The 15,710-nt window shown below is 34.6% G+C and overlaps 1 protein-coding gene across 2 annotated transcripts in view; it reads left to right on the forward strand.

Moving 5' to 3' along the window:
- Nucleotides 1-15,710, forward strand: part of LOC133530501 (zinc finger protein GLI4) — a 137,203-nt gene that overhangs the window by 46,839 nt on the left and 74,654 nt on the right. For both annotated transcript variants that reach the window (XM_061868421.1, XM_061868420.1), the window contains one exon: nucleotides 14,601-14,945. In XM_061868421.1, the coding sequence (XP_061724405.1) occupies nucleotides 14,797-14,945 (149 nt within the window). In that variant the 5' untranslated portion in view covers nucleotides 14,601-14,796. The remainder of the gene's footprint in view (nucleotides 1-14,600; nucleotides 14,946-15,710) is intronic.

The following is a 15,710-nucleotide window of genomic DNA, read 5'->3' on the forward strand; positions in this document are numbered from 1 at the left end:
TACGTCACGATTTATTATTAAATCATTTATTGCAGACAACATTGATCCATATACATATAACATTTATAAAAAGAATTAAAATAAAAACGAAAATTTAAATCGATTTAAAAACTAGACATTAAAATTTACATGATTAAACATTTCATTGATTAAATTAAAATAATAAATGGATTTAATAAACAAGGATAAACAAGGATTTAGTGTGAAAACAATTACTTGTAGGTATGAGCGTGACATACTGGAAACTACAGTGTTATAGTACAGCAGCCGATTCAATGGAGCCACGTTCTAATATGGGCCTTGTTGCCTGAATAACATTTTAAATAAATATACATTGTGGGACATTTTTAGCGTCAATATTGAATACGCTAGTGATAGTGAGTTAAAAGAACCCGTAAACACCAGGATCTGTGAGAATCAGGTCTTTAATATTGTTTTTAGAAAAAGCTCAACACGCGCCTAAAGTATCTGTCGTGGTGATATTACTTTTCCAATTAGACATATGTATATAGAATAGTTTGCGTTCAAAGGTACCTGCAACAGTTTTATTGTTAATGTGTAGAATTATATCTCTTTTTGTTAAGCTTTCAGATAATGATAGATACTTTTGACGCATAGTCTGATACGCTACTTTTGATGCTGACTGTATCTATATAATATATCGTACTTAGAGAAAAACACTTAAAAATTTTTTTTAGCTTAGTTACACATATTGTTTACTTACTACTATACTAACTGCTACTCTAATCAATTTTTTCAATGCAAAGTCTCTCTGAAATAACACACTTGTATTATTATTATTTTATACCACGACAGTGGCAAACAACCCAAACAAGCATACGGCCCGCCTGATGGTAAGCAGTCGCCGTAGCCTATGGATGCCTGCAACTCCAGAGGCGTTACATGATAAATACAAAAATTAAACCAATAAAAAAACAGGGAAAATCTATCTAAAGTATGATGATAGGCGAATTAAAATATACAACTAAGAGATAAATTTATTATTGATTATCAGAGCTATTAAAATGTTTATATCATAACATTAATTATATTACATTCAATATGAATTTGTTCCCACGGGGTAATTGGCCTGTAATAAAAGAATCTTTCAATATTTTAATGCAGTTACCTCAGTTTTGCATTTCCCTCAATATCCGCTCGGAACGCCATTAGCTCGCCGGATGATCGTTTCTACGTTTTTTTCGTGTCTCTGCTATTCCTGTTCCCTTTTGCAATAGCGTGTGTAATGTGTTATAGTATTGGCTGCCAGAACGCAAGTGAGGCGAGTTGGGTGCCACTGTAAGGTGGCCTCAAGATCCGTAACATCTATTGCATAACACAGTAGGGTCTAGTGTTATTTGGCTGCGGTTTTCTGTAAGGTGGAATTCCCCTCTTGGGTTGGGCTCTGCTCTAGACCTGAAATGACATCCGCGGTGCTGTGCCCTACCACACAAAGCGAGATGACATTCACAATGCCCATACCATGACGTAGTTTAAGGACATAAAAAGTTTTTGTTAATTTGACAGTTAAATTTAAGCGGGAAAATATTGAAATTATCTCACTTGCGTTCAGCTATCGATCGGAATGACACCTGGAATAGTCATTAACAAACTTTATTTATTTACGATTTCAATTACCGACAATGGTAAATTTTAATGTAGAAGGGTAATTGTGAGGTGTTATCTGCTGTCTGTCTTAATGTAAGGTGTACCTATTAAGCCCGGGGTGAAATTAACGAAAGTACACATTTAAATTGACATTGAACCTTAAATAGCAATGTAGATAATATGACATATAATGATACTTCAAGATACGTTTTTGCAATATGTTGTAGAATAATCATTAACCTTTATATTTTTATGATTATTTATTCTAATTAATGTGAGCGATAATTTTGTGTTTACTTACATATTATAAATTTTGTGATAGTAATAAAATATGTTCATGTCATTTTATTTGTAACAAAACTAAAAAAGAAATGCAACTGTAATTATTTATTCAAACTGAAAACATACTTGTTTTTTATTATTATTAGGAAACAAACAGTCATGCAATTATTATGGTTATTGATTACATTCTCTTATCTTAATTCTACATCTTCAGTTTCCAATATTTATCTAAATTTATAGCTAAACGCGATGTGGCACGAGAAAAACAATGTATTTTTAATTTCCGTATATATTTTAACTATATTCGAATAAAAGGTACCTTAAATAAACCTACAAAAGTAAATCTAGTAAAAAACACAAATAAATACCATACGTTTTACAATCCTAGAAATCAGATAACATAAATACAAGCCAACCTGGAATCTCAAAGTACAAAGTCATACATAGAAATAAGCGCTTGGAAAAATTCAAAAAGCATAATAAATAGTGCGGCGGTTGGTTTGATCCGTTCGTGGAACGCTGCGCGGGCGCAGCGCGCGCCGCTACCTGAATAAGGGGGAGCAATTTTTGGATACTACATTGAATAAGGTCATATGGAATGAATTGTATAAACTCTTTATTGAGAATTTCAATGAACCGAGCACTTTATTACGTAACTTAGATTTATCGTTATATCGAGTGAAGAAAACGAGGTATTTTTTATATATCATTACCTTATTTTTCACCAGCTTCCCCTTAACATACATCTAGTTCGGAAAATAATATCGATGAATCATTTATAACAGGATCACAATGTTATTGTACAACAAACAAATTACCAAAGCGACAAGAATACAACCTAAACATGTGTACTTTGTAATAAATGTAAAGATTTAACCATAACTTGGATGACGTTCAAGTCAAGAGGCAGAGGTTATATGTTAATCCGTCTCATACATAAAAATGAACTATTTGGTTCCTTTAACTTTGAATTTAACAGTTAGACGTATAATTCTCTCTTTGAGATATTAGACTTTCTTAGACTAAGGGCCGGTTGAACGAAACTACCTGTCACCGTTAGAGCATTCCCTAAATTTTATTGTAATGCTCCCTGTAACGTTGGCTGTTATAAAATGTTATATAACATCGTGTGACTGGGACAACATAATAAATTACTATCAATACTATCATGATGTTCCTGTCACACGATGTTGTACAACATTTTATAAACGCCAACGTGGGATTATTCTGGGAGTTCCATAAAGGAGGTTTCCTTGTTCACTGCTGAGTGTCTTCGGTCATTTCGCTAATAGTGGTGAGTGCAACTGGCCTTAAGAACACAGCTATAATTAGACATACAAATTTGGATGGTTATGATAGTTTAAACTGTATGAATTCATTTCATATTGACGTTAGTCCCTTCGTTGCGTGTTGCAAGGAATAAAATGCACGTAAGCTGGTGGTTATCTCTATAAGTATTATTAAAAAAAATGCAATAACTTTATCATGATGTCGACTGCATTTAACCACGTATACCGACTAACAGTTACATACGATACGATATATTTATACGATTACACAAGGGATTATATAATTATCCAGGAATAAACTAGCCCCTCCTCTTTGAACTTCCATGATCAGCAAAGGGTAGTATTAATCGAAACCAATACCACAATCGCTTCCAATATACTTACAATTCAATTACTCCAAATTACCTCTCAATTGAAACAAATTACATTAAACTTAATTGAATATCGACTAGTCAAAAACTTGGAAGACGAAGGTCATATATCTCTAAGAAATCATAGTGAGTTAAAACTTATCGGTCCGAGAAGAGTAACTTGCGGTGAACCGTTCATGCTTAGTTTGCGCTCGAAAAAAAAACGTCCAATTCCTATAAGAGTTCTAACCGCAGCTAGCACGCGAGGAAGTGTGAATTGTGTTACGCGGTTTGCTGGAACAAAGGGCTTTTAACATTTAACCGACTTGGGAAAAAGCGGTGGTCTATTACTTTAGATAGATGTTGGCAGATAGAATAAAGTTATGAAGCATTTCCTTAATAATTTTGTCAAATAAATTGCTCGTTTTCTTTGGACATGAAGAGAGAGTACACTAATTCGAAATTAAAAACAAATCCAGATCTAAAACATAACTGATAGAACACATTAAGGAGAACTTTGCATAGAGGAAGAAAAGAAAGGTTTAACAAAGAAGATGGCTATCGATAAATTATCGTATATGCGATCGATTCAAGAATCAGGCTCGTGCTCATTATGCTGTAAAAACTTCGTAAAATTTGTGTAAAGCGTACAGGTGAATCATTATCACTACATTATCATATACCACTTTCATTGAAGTATAATTTTTTTTAAACGAACTTAAATAACATGCAGCAGGTGAGTGAAAAATACAGGTGCAGAAATCTTTATTTATGTTTGTTATTCACCATCATCAGGGGGCCTAGCCAAGATGACAATCGTTGATAGGAAACTCCAATCGAATTTTAAATAATGTATGGAAATAGTCACGTGACTTTTCGTAGCATTTGTCATCACGACACCTTTTTGGTTTTTGTTTAGCGTTTGTCGTTGTACGATAGTCTTCCTGGCTATGCTCACCGATGAGCTCTTCGCAGATGAATTATATTCATAATTCTTGGCCTGAAATTGACAATGTTTAATTTGGTTTAAACCTTGCTTTCCGGTTTTGTTCTTTAGTTTTGACATTTAAGCTTAAACAGCTTTATCTTTTTAGTGGCCTTCCATAGGAATAAATCTCCTTCGAAACAAACTAACTGTCCGTCAATAAACATTGTCGCAGTACGATTAGAAATCATTCTGTCTGTTTTACAACGCGGCATTATCCACATTCTAATTGCTACATTATCCGCTGTATACGAACCAAGTCGATTTATGTAGGTGTCGATTAGAACTATCGATTCGAATTCGCAATCGGTTCGCATTCCGAGTGCTTGTGCTGAATATGAACATTGCGGATTTGGTTTTGGGCGAAGACAATTGTGGAATACTTGCATGGATTTGACAAATTTCCAGAAATACTTGAGTAATACCAGCGTTTGCTCCTTTTACATACGAGAATCACGATAAAAGCTTGATGATATGCTTTAAAATTACAGCAAATGTTTTGAGGAAAGAAAAATACCCATCGGAAATGTTTTGCGACTGTGATATTAGTCAAAAACTTTTTCTGACGCCATTATTATCCAACGCCTGTCATTATAGTAATGTTTAATGACGGGTGGCCTAGAATTATACGTTCGTAACGAATGGAGTACAAGTACTTTAAATAACCTAAAACAATCATCCGCAAAATTTCGTATTTGGGACTACATCCAAATTTGGGATGGGATTTTAAACTCGCCTGCGTCAACTACAAACATTTAGAAGTTACAGATAATATTTGTCTTTTTTTACTTTCTGGTACCGATACTAACACAAACGTCGTTGTTCTTAAAAATAAACAATTAACTTTGACTAAAACGTTGCATTTCTCCAACAGCCCTTCGAGTTCTTTACCCAGAACTTTTGTACTGCTACTCTAACTTAAAACATCAAGTTTACGTCTCATATTCTTAAATACTTGTGACGTTTATACTTTAAGATGACGGTTAGTGTCGCATACATTAGCTCCTGTTGTCTCGGTCACTAAACATGCTTAGAAATGCCACTGATTCGTTATGGGTAAAGGATTGTATGTCAAACAAGCTACCGGTTACTTTGGTTTGAAAATCTTTATTCCACGGAAACTTCGTCGTTCGGGGCTACAATATGGTAAATTGGTGTTTACTTAAAGATGTTCTTATGAACTCTTTTAAACCTGATTGAACTGATTGTAAATTATGAACTAAGTTTTTTAGGTTAATGAAAACCCAATTCAAGAAAAGCAAATAGCTTATTCAACAATATATAAGATGTTGTTAGGCTTTCTGTTTTTTGTTCCAAATGCAAGTTAACAGTGTCTATTCAAGGATATAAAGATGATCTTGACTATGAAAATTTTAACGAGATGATAAAGCCAGAATAATTTACTTATAAAAAAGTTACTTAAGTAATTGACCGGAAAATAAGGTAACGAGCATATTTACCCAATTACCGTATTTTTTGCCATATTGCCAAAACCCTTTGTCCTAGCTGACTGTTATTAATGTTATTATATTTTTACAAGCCACAGCTCAATAAGAAATCAATTCCAGTCTCCTCTGCTAGAATGCGCGTTTATTTATAAAACCAATAATAATAAATAATCTAAATACGTCGGCACAATACCATGAATCAATACAACGTGAACTTGAATTTGGCTCCCGTCCATAATGAGATGAAGAGAAAAACTTCTGTAGAAATGTACGCGAGGAAGCATAAAGAATTCTGTAACAGACGAGTGTTGAGTGTTGATAGATGTAAGTAGAAACGTATATTTGTTTTGTGTAAAATTGTGAGATACAAAGTAGAAATAGATTGAAAACACCATACACACAGACAGTCACTCCGCCGCTACAAATATTTGTTATCAATAATTTTATTGATAATTATTTTGTTTTTGTTTACAGTTTTACTAGATAAGTGAGGGAGTGACATTTAGAACGTAACTATTTATTTTGTCTAGTCTTATTGCTTTTAGATACTTAAATATTAAACGGTCAACATCATGTTTGTCACGGAGCTCAAGTCTTTAATTCACACCAATTAACAGAAACACGATAAATAATCCTCATTAAAAACGCATTTCGACCTTCGCATAAAAGTAAACTTATCATCCACCTCCTAAATTAAAGTTTCACCTCCAAATTTTACGGTCAACTTTATATTCTGAAGCTGCCGGTTTTATATTTTACTTCCTTCAATCGTGTCTGGAATACTGTACTCCAAATATGGACTACTTTTCTAAAACATCCAAAATTATTGTATCTGTTCAACTATAAACCTTATCCTTTCCTAATAGAGGTGTTATTTTATTTTTTATCAGCAAAGTTAAGTTGGTGATAGTTCAGGCGTCAAGTCATTAAGCAGTCAGCGCCTAAAACTAATAAAATAGTGGAAAACATAAATAAAGGTCTGCCGTGAATGAAAATAGTGATGCGTCGGTAATACTGAATAGGTAGGCTAATAGGCTATTCGTTATTTCTTGTTATATCCCGTCAATGTCTTTTTATCTCTACAGTTTTATTTAGTTTTTAGTAATATAGTTAAGTATAAATTTGAAGATCAGCTGGACTCCTTTGAGAGATACGTATTTTTGTACCATGTTGTATTTTTCTCAAGAAACATACCAGCATAGAAGTAATAATTCCCAAGCAACTTACTTTTAATATTTAAAAGGTACTTGGGAACGAGCTTTACAAATAAACACGACATTAAAGTTATAATTAAAATATTAAATGCAGTTTTTTAATGCTAGCCATATCATATAATTTAAGTTAATGGAATATCTCTATTTTCTATGACATTCACGCCCTGCTAAAGTAGTTAAGGAATTATTGTGGGTATGTAGGTACTTTGAGATGCATTCCAATTTGGATTTCAAATTGGGATCAATATTATATTACAGTTTCGTAATTGTAATGTAGGTAGGTACCTATGTATAATGTTCCTGGTCGAAATAAATAAATATTATAGGACATTCTTACATAGATTGACTAATCCCACGGTAAACTCAAGAAGGCTTGTGTTCTGGGTACTCAGACAACGATATGTATAATATACAAATACTTAAATACATAGAAATCACCCATGACTCAGGAACAAATATCTGTGGCTCATGATCATGACACAAAATAAATGCCCTTACCGAGATTCGAACCCAAGACCATTGGTTTCATAGGCAGAGTCACTACCCACTAGGCCAGACCGGTCGAAATAAATATACAAGGTGGCCAAAAAATATGTGCATTCCCGTAGCCAGGGAGGTTTTGGGCTTATACTGAGCAACTTTTACTATGGGAGCAATCCCGAAATCGCGAAAAAAATTTCTGGCTGTTTCATACATTTTAGCCGTTCCATCTTTTATGGGAGGGTAAAAAAAATTTTTTCGGGGTTGGTCCCATACTAAAAATTCCTCAGTATAATGTCAAAACCTCCCTAGCAACGGGAATGTACATATTTTTTGGCCACCTGTATATACAAATTATCAACTACCAATTCTCATCCGATGGGAGTTTAATTTTCCTTGTTTGACAGAAAATAGATTACCATTCGACCACAAAATACGTGTCTAAGTTAATATACTGTCACCACGTGTATACTTTAGCACACGTACAGAAGGGCTGGTCTATTGTGATATATGGTGCACGGCGATGCACAGAGAATGTTAAGTGGAGTTGAAAGGCTTAGCCGCTTGTAGCTTCCGTCCTCTGCGCTGGGGTAATGGCTAAATTATACTAATACCGCTTACTTACCTTAATAGTGAAGAAAAGTCATGTTGTAATGTATAATCGTAGATTCCTCTAAAGTTACTCTTGTAAAGTCACTTGGCATTAGTTATAAGACATAAGTAGTACTTTTATATATTTTATATACTAGTTACAAAGAAGTCAATGTAAACACATCCTAGATCTTTACATAATAGGATTACTCCAAATTACTATGCCGTATCACATCCCAAAGTAGCAATTAGCAAAATACATCAATGTAACCAGATCTTCGAGTGATGCTTTTCTGCTCTATTAATACGTTCTTTAATTTTCATAAAGCTTGTCTAGTCTAAAAATGCACTTAACTCTTCAAGTGGCATATGTCGTTTTTCAGTTATTGGAATTTTGATTTTATGACAATTAATCAAATTTGATATTTAAATGACATTATCGGTTGAGGTCGATGGCCTACCACTCCAAGGGTTAATCAGCCATGACACAGACTTGCCAGGCTTGCCTTAAGCATTAGAAGCAGCCTGGCTTTTAGTCCTTGCCAAGGTTAATTTGCAAACAGTCTCACCTACAAACTAGCACCGAATCACTAGCTTTAATAAGCCAATTCGCGTTCACCGCATGCGCTCGCGCAGGGCCGCGACTAATGACAGCTAACGCCATTGTCTACCAAGACTTATTGCTAATGTCGCAGCAATGGATCCGTGCGAGGGAGGCTTAATGGCGAATTTAACGATTTTGGTGCGCGAGCGCAATGCGCATAATTAACGCTGATTTGTTATTGAATTTTAAATAGTGTATGCTTTAAGTTTGAAGTAAAAAGGAGTTAAGTGTTGCTAAGTATGGTAGACTTGTGATGTTTTGAATTAGAAAGGTGATCGAATTCTTGGCAAGCGACGGTTGAAAGTTAGATCCTGATATATGGCGGTGTTAATCATGTACTAGTAGTTCATTTAAAGTTAAATAAGTAAATAGAATATTTTTTCGATAGCCTTGAAACAAACCACATAATAAATATCAATAACATTTATATATACACCGCGTTTAAAGGTGAGCTGGGCCCAGGCCGATATGTAAAATAATCATTATTTGTTTAATTATCATTGGATTTTCTGTCAAGGGTATGCATTATGACCATTGTGTAATCTTCCAATGACATACTCGTACCAAACTAGTTCGGAAATTAAAATATAATTTAATAGTTGTCATATACTCTGACCACGTTAAGTTTGTACACGACATGGCGGTTACACATATTTTAAAGGAGCGTATCTAGTACTTGGCATGAAAACGAAAACCCCATTTTTGCCCTATTTGCATGCAATATTAGATATATTGTTTATAATAGAGTACAATTAATTCAGACGATCCACCAAATACCCCAATGGACCGAAAACTAAACGAGGCATAAGTGTGGTTCGACTTTCTCACCTCGACCCACCTCAATCTAATTATCGAATTCCACGTGTGTGTACACGAAAGTCTCAGCTAATTATTGTGTGTTATTTGCTGTCGACTGTAATTGTCACCAAGTAGACTAGTAATAATTATAAGGTAATAACAATAAAATACTTTAGTGCCCGAAATAATGATGTAACTTGAACAAATAAGAAACCAGACTCAGAAACAAAAAGAGTTTTTATAACAACCTCATCTAAAAAACAAAAACCTTACTCCGTTTCAATAAAGTTCAAATTTGCACAATGGATGTTTCAAAAAAGTCATAAAGAGTAATGACATATTCGCTCCAATTTCCTTGATTGTTATACATTAAATTACTGCAGCAACTTTATTCTGCAATTCCGTTAAATAAACAGTAAAGAGTAAGCAATTATATTCATTAAAATACTTTGATAATTGTCGGAGGGTAAATTCAAAGAAGGGGGGAAATATACAAGTTGTAATACTATGAAGTAAAAGGTTTTTAGTGAAAAGAGTCATTTGCAAACATTAAATGCAAAGCAAGAAAGAATATTATAAATACGAGCATATAATCCGCATAAAAGCAAGGCATTAAGTCCGCCATTTTTACAATTTTATATCGTGCAATAAAGATAAATGAATAAATAAATATATATTTTTCGGTTGGGAAGACCGTCGCAGGGCAATAGAACTCTCGTATTTGTTTACGTATGTTTTTTAACCCAATTAGGGGATGAATTTTCAAAAACGCAGTAATTAGTTTTCTTCTATTTTAATATAATAACTTTTCACGGAGTTTCAAATTCTTAATTTAAAATAAGACTTTATCTCCATACAAACTTTCATCCCCTTTTTAACCCCTTTAGGGGTTGTATTTTTCAAAATCGCATCTTATCTCCTGTACACTTAATGCAACCGCAACCTAGTGTGCAAAATTTAACTTTCTAGCTTTTGTAGTTTCGGCTTTGTGCTGATAAATCAGTAAGTCAGTCAAAACACACGCATTTATACATATAAATTATAAATTTAGGTAAGTATATCATATAAAGTATGTGAGAAAAGTGAGGCACCTAACAACGCCTCTTCTTGGTTCTGGTGGCGGTCATTTATGTAAAAAAAAAGTTTATAGAATTAATAAATTGACTAATCCCTAGAGTAAGCTCAAGGAGGCTTGTGTTGTGGGTATTCAGACAACGATAAATATACCAATAAAGCCTGACCAGTAATATATGATCACGCGCCATAGTGCGAAATTTCATTATAACTAAATTTTTCACACTAAACTGAACTATCACCTTATATGTACATGAGAATAACAGTGTCCTCTTGACAATGATCATATATTTCTGGTTGGGCTTTACATACTTAAATACATAGAAAACACCCATGATTTAGGAACACATATCTGAGGATTAAATATAAATATTCAATGCTTATAATATTTTTTTCGTTAACGATATAAAGAGTATATTTTTCACATCAACAACCTGTTAAATTTAGAATACAAACGTGCAGGCTTTAGCGGCAGTTTCTCGGAAGAGTTTCGAACGATTCGCTGCTAAAAAACAATTAAAAGGAAATTAAGAGCCGTATTAAGTCGCAGACTTGAGTATGCGCATTGCAGCTCATTTCGGACTTTAGGGACGTAACACTGCTTTAATTATCGTAAAACATTATCGATAAGTTTTTTTGTTGTGAATGTTCGCTGTTTTTTTTTTGTTTAAAAACTTTATGGCACAGTATTTATTTTGTAATGAAATATATTTTCTTTGTCAACCATAGGCCAAAATAGACACCGTCACTACAAAAACCGATTATTTTGTAACATTTCTTAAAATTTGTCACTTTCTGTCGTTTGTCCCTGTCTGAGATAAAACCCACCTACACTGTGTAGTGTGTGTGTGTGTGTGTAGACATTTTCTTACAAACACTCATGTCAAAATTTCAACCCAACAAATAATTATTACGAGTAAGGGCTTATTATGAAGAGTTAACAGACTTTTATGAATAAAGGCATTACACCATAATTTGTTGTGAACAAAACTGCTTATATCCAGTTAGTCATTATCTTTAGCATTGGTCTGTCATTTTCTCTCGTCAGTATTTCGTACACAAACGTAAAAAAATATTACCAAAATAAACGAATCGCCTTTTGATGAACATTAAACGTCAAAAAGACTGAAAGCACAATGGTTTTACAGCTGTTGTAGTCCAAATAGTCTTTAGCGTATAGTAAGGCCAAATAACACATACTTCCTTTTAAAATTAAAATGGTTTAAACCATAAAAACAAAAGCGCCCTATTTATCGATCACATTCAAAACCATTCGATTTTTGAATGGTCGATAAAAACCCGACACCGCCCGCCAATTCCGCGTGCATAAACATCGTAAATCTCATTCAATGAAAATAAGTATCGATATGTCGATATCGAGGTTTACGATCGATTCATTGCCTTATCGAGGGACAATGCTCGAGTCACGTCCGAAACAATCACATCTTCATTAATTACAAGTGGTATTTTTGTGTTGGCAGCCCACGGGGAGATAGCTCAAGCAAGAGACTTAACGCGTTCATGGACGATCAAAGGAGCTGGACACTTTAACACCTTGGCATTTACGTAACTGACATATTCCACCTACTTTAGTGTTTTACACGTTACTATGACAAAATACTAGAGTGACTACGACTTTCGAGGCTGCTGACATGAATTAGGTTATGAAACACGTAGACTAAATCGTCGATGATAAGCTCTGTCTACTTATGATGGTAATTATAAGTAGGTACGTCTCTTTATCAATCATGACATGTGGCGAGAAACTCCTCTGGCAAGCCAATAATTCATAATAACCATTTTTAAGACTAAAAGCCATCCGCTTAAAGTCAATTAGTCTTAGGGAGTAGTAAATGCAGTCTTCCAGAATGATTTTGACCAATGACCAATGGTCATTGACCATCCTTTGAAGTTAAATAATGATGAGGAACCTTAAGCCCCATTTAAATGGTTCAAGAACATACATTATTCGATACATTGTTAATTACAAAGTACAGTCAAAAATCGCATGCAAGACCTTGAATCGTCGAGCTTTTCCGTTGCATTATGTTTATGTACCCTAAATTTACCCGCGCACCCGCTACTTCTCACCCCATATCCCACTTCCCCGTATGTGATAATGACGGACCAGGACCCGTCCGCCTGCGCACAATTTGTCGCTCCGCTTTTTGCCCGCAGCCTTCAAGTTGCCGAGATTCAACGGTAATTAAGACTCTTTCCCATGTCTATTGATGCTAATTACACGAACTATATGGGATAATGTGGCTATTCGGATACAATTACAATGTAATGTTTTTCTCGTTTTCGAAAATGGGTTTGTATACGGTAAACAAGGCAACTCGGTACTTTTCAGTAAGGTGAATTGGAATTACAAAAGCCGGCATCATTTTGAAAATTGTAGCAAATATTTACTTAAATAGAAGCACTTTCTAGTGTAGCAACAGTGAGCAAGTTTTACAGATATTTGCCATTATCAAAATTACCCCGATTTCGAAATTACGCCAATGCACCTTATGCTATGCGAATTATGGTGCCGCTAATTACCAGTGGCATTGTTTTGATCTTATATATAATGTTCTGATTCGATCATCACAAGCCTTTGCGTCGATTGCAGACGACTTATACAATTATACATTGCTGTTTAGACAACGGGTTTGCTGACTGAGGAATCCAATGCGTGAGCGGCATGATTTCCCACATTTTTGGCCGAGAAAGCTCATTCCACCTGAAGTTCCAGTCTCGGTTTGCTTTCTGCGACACCTTCGCTATCTAACGCATTAAACCAGGCTTGGTCAAATAATCTTCTTCCCTCACAAGTTCCGCTTGTGTCATATCCATCACGGTCTTTCGATTCGATGCAACGTAAGAAATTAATTGAATTACATGTACACATGTTATTCACGTTCACATTCGGTTAATATGCAGAGGTGCAAAATTAATAAATGTAATATAAATAGGTAATCCCATAAATAAGGATTGTTATTTAAAAAAATGGGTACTTATACGTGCCTGTGGTGCCCACTTATTTATATTAGAATTTTGTAAATGCAATGTTTATTTTTATTTTTTGTGAATTTGTATCTTTAGATGGCTTGAGATTTTTAGACATAGAATGTCTTGTAGTTATCCATTATCAAACAGTTTATTTATTCTTTATAAAATTCAGTTTTGTTAACTAAATTCAAATAAAGTTTAAAAAGGGCGGTTCATTGAATTAGCGTTGGGAACGGTCGAGTTAGCTTAAGTTAAAACACTTTGGGTGTTCATATATTCATTAAATGCAATTACCTCGTACAGTAGAATTGGCGGCCGTTTGTAAATTAAGCCATAATAGAGGCAATTGATGTAACAACGGAAGAACACGCGAACTTAACACAGAACCATTAACTCTTTTTGTTAAGCTACCGAATTAAAGTGAAACTAATTACATGAGGAAGGAACGGTGATATCTTTGAGTGTGTATGTGGGCATGTGTATTTATTTTGCATGCGTTCAATCATAAAATGGTTTATAGGGATTTAACCTGTCGTTAGACTTATCTCTATTTTAAGAGTGAATAAGTATATTTTAAAACTTTTTAACCTAGTCATCTTTCATGTTTTATTTAAATTAACGTTTTATAGTTAGATTTGGAATGTCTTTTCAGTTACATTAATGAAATCTTTAGGTATATTTTACGTTATTATATTTCTTAAGTAAGCTATTGAGGGGGGATTTAAATCTTCTCGGGTTTGATCTCAGAGATGTAGGGTTTGAGCCGGTGTAGCTTTATTTGACGTTCATAAGCGCATTGTAATATTCCTACTTGAATAATAAACTAGTTTTATCTTTAAGTCAGATTTTTTTCATATTCTTATGTACAATTATCTTGTTACAGGTACAACAAGAATGAGGCAACAAACAACCAGCTAAAATGATCAACAAAACGATCACAAAAATGGGGATGGTTAGATTGGAGCTGACTTGACAGCCCAAACTCTCTCCGGCTTTAAATATGTGTGTGAATGATTTTGACTTGTAGTTACCTGAACTAGTATGTGTGTGGATTTTGAGTTAGTGATGTGTGTGTCTGGATGATGCCGGACCGGGACGTGGGCGGGACGGCCGGGAGCGGGGGGTTCCTGCCGCTGCAGTTCCCGTCTGCCTTTGCTGCGTTCCACGCTGCGCCGCCGAGTGCGCCCACCGCCATGCATCACGCACAGCACTACCACCATCATGCGCAGTAAGTATCCTTTGCTTTTCCTTTAGCTATGGATTCAATCCCTTGCTCATAAAACTTAGCAGCCTCTGTTAAATGTTGTTTCTTTCAAACAACACACAAAAGTGAAATTGATGGATAAGGACAAACGATTATAAAGGGCTTGTTAAACTTGACAGAACAGAACACAGAAGAAGACAGAAGTTCTATACAGATTTATATGGGCAATGAGTAGTACATTATTGCAGAGGCCGGGAATGGGCAATTCGTGGATGAGTTTCGATTTTGTAGAACAACGCGAAGCGGAGTATCAGATGGCAGAGCGCTGGAGTATCGATCCAGAGGCCGTGAGTTCAAGTCTCACCCAAGACAGTAATTTTTTCCACTTTTTAATTTATTCTAAGCTTAACGACAATAATGGTTTGAATTTTATAAATTCGAGTTTGACCATAACGAAGAACTTGAACATTTCCGAGCATATTGGAGAAAAAATATTTTCCATAATGTTAATATCCAGGGAGGAAAATGAAGACTACATTTGCATGGAGAATCGATCGTCCTCTTTCCTCTTAAGGTAAGGAATAGGTCGTCCAAAATGGGAAATTGATAATTTGCATTTATGTAAGTATTGGAAAAATGATATGCCATGTTAAGGTTCAATTTAATTATAATTGTAGATAACAAAGTGGGTATTGCACATGGCTTTGTGCTTTTTTAAATACAGTCATGTGTTAATTATAGTATGACTTCGACTAAAAACTCATCACGTGAGCTATTACCGCCCCATGT

Source organism: Cydia pomonella, chromosome 23 (genome assembly GCF_033807575.1).
Source record: "Cydia pomonella isolate Wapato2018A chromosome 23, ilCydPomo1, whole genome shotgun sequence".
Lineage (NCBI taxonomy): Eukaryota > Metazoa > Arthropoda > Insecta > Lepidoptera > Tortricidae > Cydia > Cydia pomonella.